This window comes from Pieris napi, chromosome 5 (genome assembly GCF_905475465.1).
Source record: "Pieris napi chromosome 5, ilPieNapi1.2, whole genome shotgun sequence".
Classification (NCBI taxonomy): Eukaryota; Metazoa; Arthropoda; class Insecta; order Lepidoptera; family Pieridae; genus Pieris; species Pieris napi.
Window position 1 is genome coordinate 8,026,356 of NC_062238.1, and position 17,467 is coordinate 8,043,822.

At 32.2% G+C, this 17,467-nt stretch overlaps 2 protein-coding genes across 4 annotated transcripts in view; one reads left to right on the forward strand and one right to left on the reverse strand.

The window, feature by feature from the left end:
* The window catches only part of LOC125049920 (protein winged eye), an 88,521-nt gene extending 83,528 nt beyond the window's left edge, over positions 1 to 4,993 (forward strand). For both annotated transcript variants that reach the window (XM_047649445.1, XM_047649446.1), the window contains exons 13-14: positions 170 to 328; positions 2,166 to 4,993. In XM_047649445.1, coding sequence (XP_047505401.1) covers positions 170 to 328; positions 2,166 to 2,387 — 381 coding nt within the window. In that variant the 3' untranslated portion in view covers positions 2,388 to 4,993. The remainder of the gene's footprint in view (positions 1 to 169; positions 329 to 2,165) is intronic.
* A 122-nt stretch (positions 4,994 to 5,115) lies between these two features.
* Positions 5,116 to 17,344, reverse strand: LOC125049921 (senecionine N-oxygenase). Of its 2 annotated transcripts, none has more exons than XM_047649448.1 (8): positions 17,203 to 17,344; positions 14,745 to 14,942; positions 12,972 to 13,110; positions 12,331 to 12,514; positions 10,885 to 11,160; positions 10,104 to 10,267; positions 9,493 to 9,636; positions 5,116 to 5,636 (listed from the first exon to the last, which is right to left on the reverse strand). In XM_047649448.1, exons 2-8 carry the CDS (start codon positions 14,939 to 14,941, stop codon positions 5,445 to 5,447), a joined length of 1,296 nt encoding a protein of 431 aa, XP_047505404.1. In that variant the 5' UTR covers position 14,942; positions 17,203 to 17,344; the 3' UTR covers positions 5,116 to 5,444. The 2 variants fall into 2 exon arrangements, with proteins under 2 accessions (XP_047505404.1, XP_047505405.1); XM_047649449.1 differs by lacking the exon at positions 5,116 to 5,636 and adding an exon at positions 7,722 to 7,922.
* Positions 17,345 to 17,467: the final 123 nt, after the last annotated feature.

Below are 17,467 nucleotides of genomic sequence, written 5' to 3' on the forward strand. Positions count from 1 at the left end.
ACATCAGTATTGAGCATGTGACGTCATAATTATTACAGATTCTGTGAAAAAGAATAAAAATTGGAATGATAACAAAAAAGTAATTTATTTTTTATTTTAGTTTTTATTTAAGTGAAAGATTAATTGTAATACTAATATGTATACCTATAAGGATATTTCCTCATTACAGGTGGGTGAATCAGCAGTCTTTCTATCCACGGGCCGAGCAGACAGACCGTACATAGGTCGTATAGTAGCTCTTTGGCAGGCGAGGGGAGCTATGGCGGTACGCGTGCATTGGTTCTACCACCCAGAGGAAACAGCTGCTTGCACGCCGCTATTATTACCGGTTAGTATAATGAATCCGAGATATATTTACACGCTTTATATTAGCTTCACCTGTATGCATGTATGTATGTAACCGACTCCTTCGGACTCGATTTTGACCCACTTTAAACGGACAGATTTAATTCAAACATTGTACACTTATAAAGAATCAGCGACAATATAATAATTTCATAGGTTTATTTCGAAAAAACAATGAATTTTTTTAAGTCCACAAAGCGATTCAACGATTCAATTGAGACAACACGTATTGCTGCTAGGAATAAAAGATGGAAAATAAATATAGTTTAAAAAAAACTATAAAACACGCTTTTAAAGCACATCAAACTAAAAAGTGAAAAATAATTCCTAATTAAGGCTGAAAATGGTAATAAACAAAAAATACTGGTTTTATTGTGAAAAAGCGTGGGTTGCTCGATAGACGATAAATATGGCACAGAGCGCGCCATATTATAAACTATATTTATTTTCCACTTTTTAGTTTGATGTGCTTTAAAAGCGTATTTTATAGTTTTTTCAAACTATATTTATTTTTTTCTTTGAAATCTTACATGTTAAGGGAACTACGCAAAATACACATATTTTTAAAATACAGTATCGTATTTTGTTCGTAGGTTACAGCTTTTAAATTGTATTTCTTTGCCACTCCTAATGTCCTAGTACCAGCGGTAATGCAATGATGTAACATTTGTGTATGTTATATGTTGACCTAGATCGTGAGTGAGCGCAACGTAACTAACAAACATAACTTTGGAGGTCGTACTTTCAAATCCTGACTGTGCAAAAATTGATATTCCGTTTTATCTGTGAAATACTTGCTTGGAAATTTAACGTATGGAAACCGATGACGTGTAGCGACTGGTTTTAGTGGCACTCGTTTATTTTTGTTAAATAAATGTAGGTATTTAAAAAAAAGTTAAAGTTTTTTTACTTAATTTCTATGCTAATAGTTCAACTTAATTGTAATAGTTTCATAACATACACATAACAAATGTTTGATTTTATTTTACTTAACAATCAATATTTTCGAAGTGAAACTTGTTTAGGAGCATGAGGGTAAAATTTTTGCGGAACGTCACGAAGATGTGCAGCGTTTTTTTTCTTTAATAAAGATATGCTAGTGTAATATTGTGGTGCAATTATTCATACTTAAACCCTGATGGTGTTTTTAATATCAATATCATTATTATGTTATTAAGTAACTAAATTACCATTTCTTTGTTGGTTTTGTTTTTTTATAAGGGCACCCAGTTGCCTATTTTTTATTATTTAGTTAGCAATTATGATAATAATGATTTTTTTTATATTATTTGGTAATTGTTATCATATTTATTAGTGGTATTTCTATATATGTTAACGTAAAATTGTAAACACCGTTAGATTGTAATCTATCTCGCGAGATTATAAACTGTCGAAAGATTGTGAACCTCAGCTTACTGCTTACAATTTAACGTATTATTATTCGGTAGATTGTACTACACTAACTTAGTTATCATTCAAACTTCTTTGGTCAATTACAGATTAATTTTACTTCCCAACAATTTCATATAACTACCGAATAATAATACGTCAAATTGTAAGCAGTTCGTTGAGGTTCACAATCTTTCGACAGTTTATAATCTCGCGAGATAGATTACAATCTAACGGTGTTTACAATTTTACGGTGACATATACATAACAACAACTAATTTTAGTTCTGATAATAATTTAGCTTTATCATTCATTAATATAGAAAGACTGGAAAAATTTAATTAATTAATAATTTACAAAGAAGTTTCACTTCTGACATGTGTATATTGAGCACGTACTTTTTTTAAACTAATTGTTTACGTTTATTGCAGGGTGGTCTATTCCAGTCCCCGCACACAGATGAGAATGACGTGCAAACAATATCACACAAGTGCGAGGTTCTACCGCTAGCTCAATATAAAGAGCGTCTAGGCGAGGACCCCGCGCGGTACAACACGGTATACGATAACAATGACGTCTATTACCTGGCGGGGCACTACGATCCCACGCAGCAAACTCTTCGCATGGAACCGGATATTCCGTTCGCCACATAACTTCCTGTGCGCCTGGTACTTTAAAAGACGAAATTTGGATAGAGTGCAATTGAACGATCTTAATCGTGTAATTTATTTATTAATAGTTTTCTTCAACAGATAGTGATTTAAATAATCTCGGTGTTAGTGTTTTATCAGTAGTCGACTTAGCTTTCAAGATCACATACAGGTGTTAAGAGTACAACGTAGATTTTCGAGGCTCAATGTGACTTTTTACGGACGTTTTACGTAGACATGTTAGTTACCCTTGTTACGTTTTGTTGGAATGTTGTTTCAAAGGGCCGAGGGGGCAAGAGGAGGTGGGGCGATGTGATTTATTTTTATACTTGTAACGCTGTAATCTCAGTGTATAGTTAGATGTATATTTCTTGTATATTCTATTAGATTTTCTATGTATACTATTTGTAGTTCTTTTCATATATACGCAATACTGTCACAGCTAGTCCTTATTTCGAAATTGACCAGATCGTCAACGATTGATATTATTGGAAATTGATAACCTGCTTGTTATATTATTGTTTTTACTCTAATTTTTATATTATTTTGGTTGATAATATTATGTTACTCGATGTATACCTTGTCGAAATGGTGCTAGACGCTTGATACTTCATTTATTTGGTCGTAATTAAGATTGTAAATATACATTGCTAGTGTAAGTTTGTTTCCACGCGACTGGCGCGTTCAGGTCTGCACATTTGAGTTGCCATTTTAACCTAGCGTACTCTTTTATTAGCGATTATTTTACAGGGTAATAAACCTTTTTCACCTTTTCCATGAATGTTTGAAGGGACTGAAAAGACAGGGATAGTTTGAGGTTTAGGGAAGTAGATAAGGTTTTGTACGAAGTGGCCAAACGTTTATAGAAAATTGGAAAGTGCAGTCTATCTGTAAGTTTTGTCGTATTTGCCGGTACAAGGAAATTGTAAGTGGTCATGGAAGAACTGTCAATTGCACGTTTCTTTACTAACACATAACAGTATTATACTCCTAATTAATTGATTCAAACAAATGGTCTGTAATTATTGAAGTTATACTTCTTTTGGCGCGTTAGGGAAAAATGATGAGAGTCAATTTTCACGATACGCGCGCACACCGTCTCGAAAAACTGTCACCCTGAATATCTAAACGTCGGCAAAACAGTCTGGGCCTTTAGTTGGCGCTTGCTCTGTTTTATCGACAAGTTGCATTGTCCGTCATGGCGTAGTGTTTTTCAGAGTCGTGTTTGTTTAAACCAAAATAATGATTTCTATACGACGAAGCCCGTTCGAATGTGATAAAAACGTAGTGTTTATTGTAAAATATCATGATTAATATATATTATATCGTTTCGATTGGAAGTGACCATTAAATTGGACAAGAAAAATGCAATTCGAAGAGGGAAACGGGAAACTAAAGTGCTCGAAGAAAATTATTACGCCAAAGAAGTATAACTTTTAAGTTTTAACGCGTGTATACATAAGTACACACACATTTTTTGCCCTTATGACCTTTTATCTATGGCATTGAAAAGTTTCACAATAAAAAGTAGGTAAAATAATAATAGTTTCTTTTCACATCGTTAATTGGGAATAGTTAAATAAGTAATCTGTGGTAAGAAAATGGATTGATAAATATTAATAAAGTTCGCTTATTTCAACCGTTCTTAGCAATTTCCATATTATTTTATTTTTATAAAACATGTACAGAATATTATCTAAGACCATTTTCCTAAAAGGAAAAATCCAGTGAGATGATTTTCTTATTTTTACCTTTGACAGTTTATCTTCCGCCAATTAGTTGTATCCATTCTACGTATTTTTGTTGTTGTTTTAACAATTAGGTTCTATTTAGTTGTAGTTAAGATTTTATTTTGTAACAAACGATACGAGAAAATTAAAATTAAATATTTGGAACAAAATTGTATCTGATATTGAGAATAAACGGTATTTTTATATATTGAGAGTAACGTTTTTATTTAAAATGTAAATTTAAGTACAAATTTGTTGAGCGAGTGATTCTCGGCCCAATACTGTATACTAACAATGATTTTATGAAAGTTAGAACAGTCTTACCCGATAATCAAATGTTAATGCCGACCATACACACGGTCTACCGGAGAGGTATGTATGTGTATGCCTGCGCAGGTGGTCTCGAAAGAATCGATTTTCGATCTTGCGCCGGTCGCCTGCGCAGGTTCAAAAACCTGCACAGGTCTATTCCCACACACATTCCGGTCTACCTGCGCAGGCATACCTGCACAGGTGGACCTCTCCGGTTGACCGTAGTGTGTATGGCCGGCATAAGTCTGTTCTAAGTTTTGAATATATAACCGTAGTATGTAATAAGTGGGAAGCCATAAAATAATTATTAGATTTAAAGATTTAATTATAATATATCAGCATTGATAATATAAAGATTATAAAGTACGCTTAAATAAAATATTTTTGGCTGAATTCGAGTTTTATTCATCTTTATTTTATACATTTCTGCCCTTACATTTATACTTCGAAACATGGACAACTTATAACTAACATTCGTCATGATCGTAGAACAATGTCGGATTTGAAAAAAATCCACTTTTTATCATATTTGGATACTACATTGACTAAATATTACGACGGTTACATTAAAAAAAAATTCAGGTGTTTTAAATTGTAAAATTATCAGTCGGTAAAGTGACGGATTTGATAGACGCTCGTTGATTTTTCTAGAAAACTGTGAAAATTTAATTTTATTATATTTAATTTTTAAAAGACCCTATTGTTTGCTTGGATGACAATTTTCATAATTAAAGAATATGAATTAAAAAAGTTATGACAAAACTAACATGATTATATTATTTTTAAATGGCTGCCCTGTAAAGTTTACTATTTGTCAGATCCGCTGTTCTACGACTATGACAATTCACTTAAACCATCACTAATAAACTATCAGAAAATACTTATCGAGAAAAATTTTCACCAATATAGCTAGTTTCTTGAGCAACTGGTACCCATATATACAAATAGACATTTAAAATTATTCTTTTTAATATAAGATTTAGCAAAATAATAAATTCATAAATAATTTATAATAGGGTCAACAAATAATTTCTTTTTTCCCATTACTTATTATCTCATATGTATCGTCATCTATTATTTTATACACATCCTGTCGGTAGCTTTGAATGTTGTGGAGGAAACGAAGTGAGCTTTCTTCACGTATCTTGGTAATTACGGACGGTAGATTATCCGTATCCGCCTCGGATGCAAGAGATGCGTAGTATCGCTCCTGTAACAATTAAAATTCACATTTGACTACAGCTTTGATGAGATAGATAAACGACAAACAATATTGTAATTAATTAGTCTACATACTAATATTATAAAGAGGAAAGGTTTGGTTTGAGAAATGAATAGGCTCCGAAACTACTGGACCGATTTCAAAAATTCTTTCACCGTTGGCAAGCTACACTATTCCCGAGTGACATAGGCTATGTTTCATTTTCAAAAAGGGATGCTTACTAAAACTTGAATAATCCACCCAAGGTGTAAAAAAATAAACAAAAAACTTCCTTCAATCGTGTGCGCTGCGAAAACTATTAATGATAGAACAAAATGATGTATTACAATTTTTCAGGACACATCACTATCTATAAAAAATGTCGTGACAGCATGTCTCTATCTTTTATAGTTACGTCACAATAAGCGTCCTTTTATTATTATTTTTTTATTAAAATACCACACCTAGAAAAGGCTCTTTATTCGTACCTAGGTATTGATCCTTATCAAAATAATTACCAACGTTTCACATAAGCTACAATTTAATGGCATAACCACCAAAAAAGCATGGTGGATTGGTGTTCTCCTGCCGTTTCTCTTGAATAGTTTACTACTATGTAATATAACAAAAATCTTAGCCACAGCAACGCTTGGCCGAGTCTACTAGTTCTGTATATTCAATAAGCAATAAATACGTTCTTATTGCAATAAATTGTGCAGAGACAAAAGACCTACTTATAAAATCAAGGTTCTCTTGATAACCCGGTAGCTATCAGGGCTAAGTACCACTTGTGGAGAATTAAAGCGGCAATTATTATCGATTCTCAAATGCGGTCGCGAGCCATAGCAGGATTGATACTGAAACGATCAAGACGTTGTGCTCGCGCTAGTAAAAGTGTTTTGCAACAAGTTTCAACCAGACCGGACCGACATTTGAGAGGCTCCGTTCGTTCGTGGACTCCTAGTACTTGTAATAATTTTGTGTTTTCTATTTTGACGTAACTCCTGCCAAAAAATTTAAAATAAATTTATTGTGGTTTGGTGTGTTTTATTTTTATAATTTTAAGAAATCTTGATACGTTTTATTAATAGTTTAATTTCTTTATTAGTAAATTTTACTTAAGTATATTTTAATTTTTCCTAAACATTTTATTTTTATTTATTTGCAAGGATGTTTTAATTTGAGTCTGGTGATAATGCTAATTTCAAATAACGCATGGGTCGTTGAACTGTTAACTAATAACAGCTGTTCAAGGACGTTTCATTCTACACTAGGTACTATGTACAAAATAAGCCATGGCAGGTTTTAATTTTTAAATAACGAACGAATGGTTTTATTGGTCCCATGAGAGAAACTGTGCACATAAAATATATATGGTAAAGTTTACGTAAGAACCTTTTAAATGTTTTTAAACTTAATTAAGATTTGTAACTTGAAATTAAATTTTAGTTTTTTGTTTTACTTTCATTACTACATCTTTCTGCAATAGTAATAATGTACAGTAGTTAAATGCAGTGTTAATCTTGCTTGGTACTTTTTGCACCGCTGACTTGCATGTTCATATCGAAATTTGTTACACATTCAAATAAATTTTACTTTTTTAATGAAAAAATGTGAGTAAAAATGTTTATTGATTGGAGTATTTATATTTATTTTCCTGCATTTTAATCTATTATATAATTAATTATAAAATGACAATATAATTTTGATGTTACTATACAAAAGTATAAAGTTTATCTAGTATCCCATTGTACTTTTGAAATTTTTTATTGTAAAATTGTTTGTTCTGTTTTGAAGTATGATGCTTGATAACTTTGACATTATCATATAAAAAACTAAGAGTTTCTGACTTTATCACGTACCACCAAACAAACTCTTCAGCGTTATAATGTTAACTGTTAAAAGGAATGAAACATAATAATTCTAGTTTTCTACATTTTTCTTATTGATATGTAATAAACATGGATTACAAATTATAATTTCACTATTAAAATTATCTATATATGTTAAAATATTACTTTTTCTATTAATAAACGTTCGTTTAAAAAGTTTTTCTTTAATTATTAATGCATACATTATTTATATGTTATTTTTACTCCGCCCGTGTACTTTGATTTAATTACATTTTAATGTATTACATACAAAATTCTTATCGTCGATTAATATATAAACGTCATTGCGATAATACGCAAGGTTGTCGAGGAACTTCTGGCTGCTGTCGTTATGTATGGCTGTGAACACCTCCGGAAGGGGCTCACACCCGCTCTCCATTGATAACGATACGTAGTAATCGGCCTATTAATCCATCAATAATATTTGGTGAAAATTTATTTAGCAAATATATTCATGCACTATTATGCTAAATCTTTATCTAATAAACTATAGAGTGACTTTTAAACTTTAAATAGGAAAAATATCAGTTTGACAGCATTAATATTCACGCTGAGAAAGAGTTAACTTCTTATTACATATATACTTTTTTAAATAAATAGGCGAATAATTTAACCTAGAATTGGTAAGTTAAATATTTTTACCAGGCAAACAAAGTTTAACATTTTTACAATATAATTATTTTTAGATATTATTAAACAATAATTCTTTTAAATAGTTTGAATAAATAGGTTCTATTCAAATTATTAAAATAATAACAATAGGTTCCTTTTGTCAGCTCGTTAAATTTTACTCCTACCTTATTATTAATTATTCCTATAATATTTTTCTAGATTAGTAAGGGCTACTTCTATGGGAAATATGAAAGAGTGAGTGAGTGCTTTCTGATGTGTACAGTCTAGAATTTTAAATCGGTAACTTGACATGCTGAGGTGGTAGCGACTAAAGAGAATGTTAATAATGTTTCAGCAATCACAGATAATTTGATTTAGTTAAAGTTTAGAATATTTATAGATAGAGTTATTGAATTTCTACACGCACGGCCTCGCGTTAGTTCTACTACTTATACCTAAGTGGTTTCTAACTTCCGTGACAAGATTGTCGATTCTCAACAATTTTCTAGATAGTCGTAAAGGGAAATAAATAACATTTCCGTTTTATAAATATCCAATTGAAGCAATTGAAGGCTATTAGTATAGGTCTTAAGGTCGTCTGATTGCATATCGAGTAGTATAAATTATAAGGAGCATTTATCAAGAATACATTAGGTATACCTATATAGAATACTTAACAGGGAATTTTGATAGACCCTTCTAGAAAAATAAACTATAAAAGGAAAATATAAACAAAGGATTTCCTGGAGGCGAATTTCTGATCGCTCGGCACATTTGCTCGCAACCGATATTTTTCCCGTATAATTTTTCATTTAAAAACCTTAATGACTGACATAGGTAACATATTGATTTTAACTACTGCTATTAAAATGAGACAAAATATATATGAGAGGCATGCAATAATGTTTATCATTTAATTTCGATTCTGTAATGTACGGCGTGATATAATTTGGAGAAAAATTTATGAGAGTGAAATTTTACGATGCGCGCGCACCGTGAGTCGTGACACAAAATTAACAGAATGAAGTTGCCCACGGAAGATGCTACGGCATTGGACATAATTTAAAAACAACATTCGAAAAATAATTTTTTAACACTTAATGTAATAAAAATTTATTTATTTAATTTTTCAAATGTAAACTAAATTTTATTGACTATAATGACTCCTTTTCCAGTCTTTGATTATTTAATTGTAATTAATTATTTGCATGCAATCAAAAACTATTTTTAATAATGCCAAAGAAGTATAACTTCTTACGCGCGTACATAAGTACACGCACCCTTTTTTATAAAAGAACTGAAAGTGAAGGTGACGGAAGTAATAATGATAAACAATTATATTTTGATGTAAATAATATTACCTGATCAGGTCCCATCATATGCGCCTGCCGCTTAGTGTATCCTCGAGCTGCTCGTTCCAGCTTTTCTTCTTCCCAATGTTGTATCATCTCTTTAGAAGAAGGAAGTTTAAAGACCCCCGTCATTGACCTCACATAATAACGAACCTGTAAAACATGTTATAGTCAGGGAAACGGAAATTGGATGTGCTATGCGAGAAAGATCCCTGAGTTGACTATTTCCTTGAATATCCGTATTATTTTATATCGCATTAATTATTTATTATTTCTGATTTTATGTAACTTATAATTTATATCATACAAACTATATATATATTTATTTAAATAAGGTATAGTACATATATTAAAAGAAGGCTTCAGTTTGGTTTTGAATTCTACTAGGGAGTTAGCGTGTCGAAGAGCACATTCTATTATTGAATTTCCGACAGGCGTCTAAACACAATTTACGAATCGAATGAACTTATTTATTAGATTTTGAAAATAAATGCGGCTTGCTTGACAAATGCCATACATAATTATCAGTTAATTCAAACACGTGGTGGTGGTAATATTATATCAATAATACGGCTGCATATTCTAATTATTGTATTTGTTAGTACGAAATCAAGTCTCACCTGCAAGTCAAACATAGAGAAGGCACAAACATAGTATGGTACTCCAATGAAGCACATTGTAGGGTGGTGTATGTTTACGAGATGCTTATAAAGTGGCTCCACACAGTTGTCCTCCACTACTATGTCGCATGATTCGTGTAGGAACGGAAAATTGTATAGGTAACCTAAAAACATTGATATAATTATTACCACGATTTGGTAAATATATTGCACAAATATATAATAATCTATTATATAAAATTATCTGTTCGTTCCCATACTCTTCTGAAATGGCTCTTATGAATTTAGCATATTCAATAAGTCTGAGAATCGCACAACATCTATTTTTCATCCCCCTAAATGTTAAGGGTGGTCCCACCCCTAAATTTTTATGTTTAGACAAAACTTTTTGTTTTTACTTTTTTATGATACAGCATACAAAAATACATACAACCCTTAATTGTCACCCCTCTTAATCAACCCCCATTTTTTATTGGTTAGTTAAGCACCTTATAACTTGAACTCTGAGAAAAATCACAGAAAAACCTAAAAAATTTCATTCCAGAAAATCGAACAGTCTCTGGGGTAGCATAGCAAAATGTTCCATGTTGGTATTGTACTAAAAAGATAGACTAGGCATTAAGGAGAAACAAAGTTCGCGGGGGCAACTAGTTAATGTTTTATTTGAAAAATTAACGTTATAAAAATATATTATACGCAAGTGTAAATCAGGCAAGAGTTGGCGTCACTAATTAATTAAATTGACTATTATAATTGGGTGGAGTGGTAACAAATTACTTACCAGTACTCAAGAAAACAACATCGACTTCTTCTTCAGTGCCATCCGCAAACGTGGCTTTCTTTCCATCCAATTTCACAACATCTGGTTTTAGTACCAGGTTATCAGGAAATTCGCTTTTAGGCTCTTCTTTTAAATGGTGACTGAGGATGACTTTTGTGGTCACCCTAGTGATTTCAAAAGCTATGTCCATGCCTGATGGACCAGCTCCAATGACGAGGACCCGCTTGCCCGTAAAAATTTCTGGTACTCTGTAGTCGTGGCTGTGCATTACATCCCCTGTAAATTATTATTTCCTAGTAGTTCACATTGTGCAAGAGTGAAAACGTGACGAAAAGAGCTGAGCTGATAAATATGTCGCAGCCAACGAGCTTAATTAGCCGTTCAATGAACAGCCTAGTATAGTATCTTTACTAAACAACGCCGTTCAACTAGCGGCCTAAATGATAGTCAGCCATTTGATCAAACAGCTAGGCTTACTTGAATCGATGACATTACTTGCCTATCCTGTTCATTTCAATTTAGTTCCACTTTCTGCTCTACTCCAAATTGTCAAACAACAAATTTGATGATGTTTTTCAAAGTTTAATGAAATATAGTATAGAAGAGTGTAGTGACACAAAGAGTAAGCGTAAGAACATTTTACAACATATATAATTTACATTTTAAATATGTTAAATAAAGAATTTCTTATTCAGCCTTTTTATTTTTGTCACATGATCGTACGAATGGCCTAAGCATTAGCCTGTCAGTTTATTAAATGTTAACCACTAGTTAAACGGCGCTGTTTAGTTAAGAGGCTAGTAGGCTGTTGATTGAACGGGTAATTAAGCTAGTCGGCTGGGACATATACATATAATACATACATTCTATTTTTATTACGTATAATACATATTATTTTTAAGTAAAAATGTAATAATAACAAAACTAGTGAAGGGAAGTAAACAAACTACTATTTTATATAGCAAGGTTGTGTGTTTTAAAATCTTGCATCGTACGTCACTCGAAATTAAAATATCGCGTCCGAGGCTGACACTTCTTTTTATATAACCTTTATGATAAAGTAAGTAAGTGCAAAGTACATACATATTTGTAAATAACAAAACATTCTCTATCGCAATTTATAAGTATTATCCTAAATCCGAATTTGAACAAAAAGTAAGAAAAAAAAGGAATGTGTTTACTTTTACGAAAATCATTTTGTTTTTTTTTAATTTCGTCTACGCGCGAATTTTTTTTGACAGCCAGTAACGTTTTCACACAATGTTTGTGGTCGATCTCTTTGGTGATAGAAACATCGACTAATAATATCCACATTCCAAATTCAAATCACTTTCAATATCTTGGAAGCACCAAGTAGCATTCTAGCATTTGAATTCACCAATTCGTAATTGAGATAGTAAATATATTTGAAGACAAGACCAACAGAGAAAGTCTTTGGATATTCACCTTCGAACTTCTTCAACCCTGGTATATTAGGTATGAACGGAGTATTATAGTGTCCGTTACACACAAAGACGTAATCATACTCGCTAGTCACAGACACACCGGTGCCCAAATCTTTGTATGTGACGTCCCACAACTCATTGTTGGGTCCGGCCTTAGGTATAATCAGTTGCACATGCTGCCTGAACTGTAACAAAGAGAATAGATTTTCAGTTATTTTGGTAATATTATTAAAATTTGGTAGGAAAAAAGTAAAAAGTAAAGTAAAAATTGAACAGGCGCTATGACGGCAACTACAAAGAAAACGGATTAACTATATTTACGCGTTAAGCTAATATTTTCGCTTCTTATCATAGCTATCTTATTTGGTAACAGCTTAACACCTTGAGGTTCGATGTTATTTTTTTTTAGTACAAGATAATCACTTAAGAAATTTTATTTTACGTTTTGGCAAGTTATTTTTTTTAAATTTCCATATAACATGTTCAACAGAGCAGTTCTTAGTGGCTTTAGCGTGCAACTCTCATCCCTGAGGTCGTAGGTTCGATCCCCGGTTGTGCGCCAATGTTCTATGTGCACATTCAACACTCGCTCGTAAATACGTTCCATTGCTTTAATATGTATCATATTTTGTTTTGACTTACTTTAATGTGTTTAGTAACCCCATTCCTGTCAGCATACAGCTGGAGAAAGGCCAGCATATCTTTTGCGGGCAGATAGGATTTCTCACTCTCCGGTACAGGAAAGTCTGGGAAGCCCATTATTTCTTTAGGTAGATTCGTTCTGTAATCAGTTTTATATAATGAGTAAATTTATTACCTTTAGGGTCTGTTTCACAATGTATGGATAAAGTACCAAATAGCTATGCAACACATAAATTATTTGGAAGATAAATTGTGCTATTTGACATTCATCGGACTCATAACTTATGATGGACTTTATGTGACGAATAGCGCTATCTGACAGTCGTGAAACGCAACAATAGTGTTTATCCTACCAATAAGTAATAAATAGCTAATTTGGAACTTATGTAGAACTTATTCGTACATTGTGAACAGACCCTTAAATTACTGGCTTATAAACACACCTTTAAAGCAGTGTTGGAGATGCTTGTAAGACCTAATACGTAGTTTCACGTTTCATTCATTTACTCACTCACTTACTAACATGCACCCACACAGTTAAAAAATCAAAAACTAAAATAAATTAAATAAAAGATGTAATAAAATTATATATCTATATATACTATGACGGCTCATAGGTCTAGTGGTTAGTACCCCTGACTGCGAATCTATGGGTCCCTGGTTCGATCCCCGGCTGAGGCAAACATCGATGTGATGAGCATTTGGTGTTGTGCTTAGGTCTTGGGTGTTTAAAAATATGTATTTATATATCCATCTTTCTATAATATGTATGAATATCCGTTGCCTAGTACCCATAACACAAGCTTCACCAGCTTAGCATGGGACTAGGTCAATTGGTGTGAATTGTCCAATCATAAAAAAAATGTAATAAACAAAACGTGACCCTTACGTCCAAATAAAAATTTTAAGGAATTTGTAATTAAGTTTGTTATGGAAGAGCTGGGAACAGGTAGTTTTTTACTTAATAAAAGGGTTCCCAAATCTTACACATTGTAATGCATATGTACCTACTTATAATGAATAAACACACTTTTTTTCAATAATTAGTGTGTAATAATTTAATTTCATTAAAGTTTCAAGATTAAATGTAAGAACCTTTTCAACTACTTTGTACTTTTCAACTCGAGTAGCCTATTATTTCTAGTGACTGATATTAAACCTACGATAACACGCAAGAACTGGTTCAACATGAATATGTCTAGATGAATGCTCTATAGACGTTATGATACCCTGTGACCCGGTACCATGTCGTAAGCAGACATAAACAGCTGTTTACAGCTTTATTTATCAATACCTAAATAAACAGTTAAAATTGTCAATAAAAAATATAAAAACGCAATTAAGGATATGAAAATTCAATAATTGTGCGAATAACAACAAAAACAAGACGTCAAAGCGCTTACTTTAGTTAAGAGTAGTCACACAACACACACACAGTCTTATCGGCTTGATTTTGTTAGAGAAAAGTTACTGTTCAGGGCCCTCATAGCGTATAGGTCTTATTTATTAAGTGGTAGCCAGGTGAGGGGTACCGGGTTCGATTCCCGGTTCGAGGGCAAGTTTTAATTTAATTTAAATTTGTTCTCGGCCTTTGGGAGGGTTGTGCGGTACCGGGCGAGTGATTAAACCGTACATGGAGGACACGGACGAATTTCTAAAGACAAGCACGAATTATAAAAAATCCTATACTTGACGCTGGCTAATGCACAAATCGTGCCAGAGCCATTAAAAAAAAAAAGAGCTACAGTTTCGTCATTTATAATACCTAATTACCTCAAACTCTTATACATGCTGGTATGTATGGGCAGACCGAAGTCGTCATATCCCACGTTCTCTGTGTACACCCACGTGCCTCCTAGTGCTCCAGATTGCTCTAACACGTCAACTTGGATGACACCAGGAGTTACCAGGAGATGACGAGCGGCGCAGAGACCTGCCGCACCGGCTCCAACTACGCATACGCGGGTCATACTGAAAAAAGATACATACATACTATTAATATGCCATAACTTAGCGGTGTTAGTAAAGTAAGATTAAATATGGGGGGCCTCATAGCCTAGCGGTCTTATTAAGTGGCAGCTAGGTGAGGGGTACCGGGTTCGATTCCCGGTTCGAGGGCAAATTTTAATTTAATTTAAATTTGTTCTCAGCCTCTGGGAGGGTTGTGCGGTACCGGGCGAGTGCCTAAACCGTACATGGAGGACATGATCGAATTTCTAAGGCAAAAAGCACGAATGATAAAAATATCATACTTGACGCTGGCTAATGCACAAACCGTGCCAGAGCCATATAAAAAAAAATTCAATATTAAACACGTTTGAACACGAAAATGTAGGTAGACTAGAAAGTGCCTAGCGCCTGCAGTCTTAGTAGATTACTAATTTTATTTTTTACGAGATAATATAAAAAAAAAGAACAAAATGAAATGTATAAGCTGTGATGATATGTACATTCGTGTCCCTCTCAATGTTATGACTTAAACAAAAAACTGTCGCGATTAGGAATAAAAGTCAATGTACTATTACATAGCTAAGATATTGTTATCGGAAAGTTCAAATATTCAATTCATACAGTTCAAACCTTAAAATTACTGTTACTAAGATAACTTTAACCCTTAATACAAAAACAGAGGTATAAGGAAACTTGTAATAAATTCACGACCCCCAGATATATTTTAGACTATCTTTGCGCCCGAACCAACTTTGTTACCAACTCGAATTTACATCGAATACATCGAAAGAGTTTTGTAAAACTGGTACGTACTTATATTTTCACACACACGCACTCTGTAATATTAAATAACAAATCTTGAATTCCTTAGCAACGATTTTTTTGGCATTGCGATAACGAAACTTGTTACAAAATATGGCTATCAAATGTTTATATTATTTTAATAGAATATACCTAAAAGAATAAACGAACCGCGTTTTGTTTTCAAAATATGTACAAGTGGAAGATTTCTATGTAAATGATGTTCCATATTTAAAAATAAAAAATTCGTAGGAATTACGGATTGGAATTTATGGATATACAACCCAGGTTATATTAGTCTCTGGTTTCCACTAGTAAGTAATAACTATACTTAGCTGTAGCTTAGGTAAGTCACCTGTCTATTATTTATTTCGTGATTGCAAAGGGCAGGAGGTGAATTGAAAGTTGTAATAGCTACTATATAAAGTAGTATAAAGCGACTTCTTGCTTTATACTCGAAGGAAAAAATTATTTAAATGCTTCATGCATCTTACAGTTTGTACATAATTTTCTTTTTTTAATAATTTCCTTGTACTGTACTTTTAATAATTTCTGATGAATTAAAAATGTTATATATAATTTCGACAATTACGGTCACCTTACATTTGCTAACTTATCATTATCAAAATAACCGATGATATAATTGTTAAAAAATATAAAGATCAATGATCTATATTAATTATATAATATAAGAAAATAGATAAATAAATCGTAATTTTTGCCGTTTTCGTTTTGATTAGTATTTGTAACACGGATTTACATATCATGTCAACATAATAAATACCAGAAATAGGAAGAGGAAAAGTGTTTACTTCTAAGAATTTAATAGCAATCTATACATTTTCCGACCTATATGTGGCATTTGCAATTGACGTAAAGCCGTAAACAATTTCTACGTAGATATAAACTATGTATATATTAAAATAAGTAAAATTACAATAAAAATATACATGGACAAAGTTTTTTCACAGACAATCCAGCATATAAAATAACAACCAACACACACACAACCTACACGAAAAGAAAATATGATTAAAATAATCAAAAATTTACAGAAAAACGTTTGAGTTCTAGCTAATTCTCTATGGTTTAATTATTTTTGTTAGAATAATTTAATGATACCTTTAAACTGAATAAAGGAAACTTTTATATTGCCGCGTCCGCTTATAAACAATAAGCAAAGGATTGCATGATATATAGATGGATTTTGATAATTAACGTCATAGTAGAAAAGCCTGTAAGATATTTCATGACTTTTCGTGGAAATTACTGTTTTTATAAAATTTTAATTAACCTTTTAAATTGACGGGACGAGATGTAAACAACTGTTTTATTAAATAAAATATAATAATAATTCTGTCTATCAAATTTAACACGTAATTAAAAATACCCTTTATCTATAAATTAAACGATAATTTATAAAAATATAAATCCTATTCATATTCCAAAAGCATGGAGTTAAAAGTGCAAGAGTACCTACCTTAAACAAATTATAATTAAAATGAAATCACAAACTAAATCACTGCACTACACTGATTGACAAGCTCTCGAGGCGACTATCAGAAGCTGAATGGCGCGAAGAATGATCACACAAGAATTTATGCACCGAATAATGCTATCATAAACTTTTTCACTATTTACTATCGTAATTAAGAGGTATTGTAATTATGATATATGCATTTTCTTTCATAAATTATTAAGCGTGTAAATACAATATATTTATAAGTAACGTTAAAACAGCCATG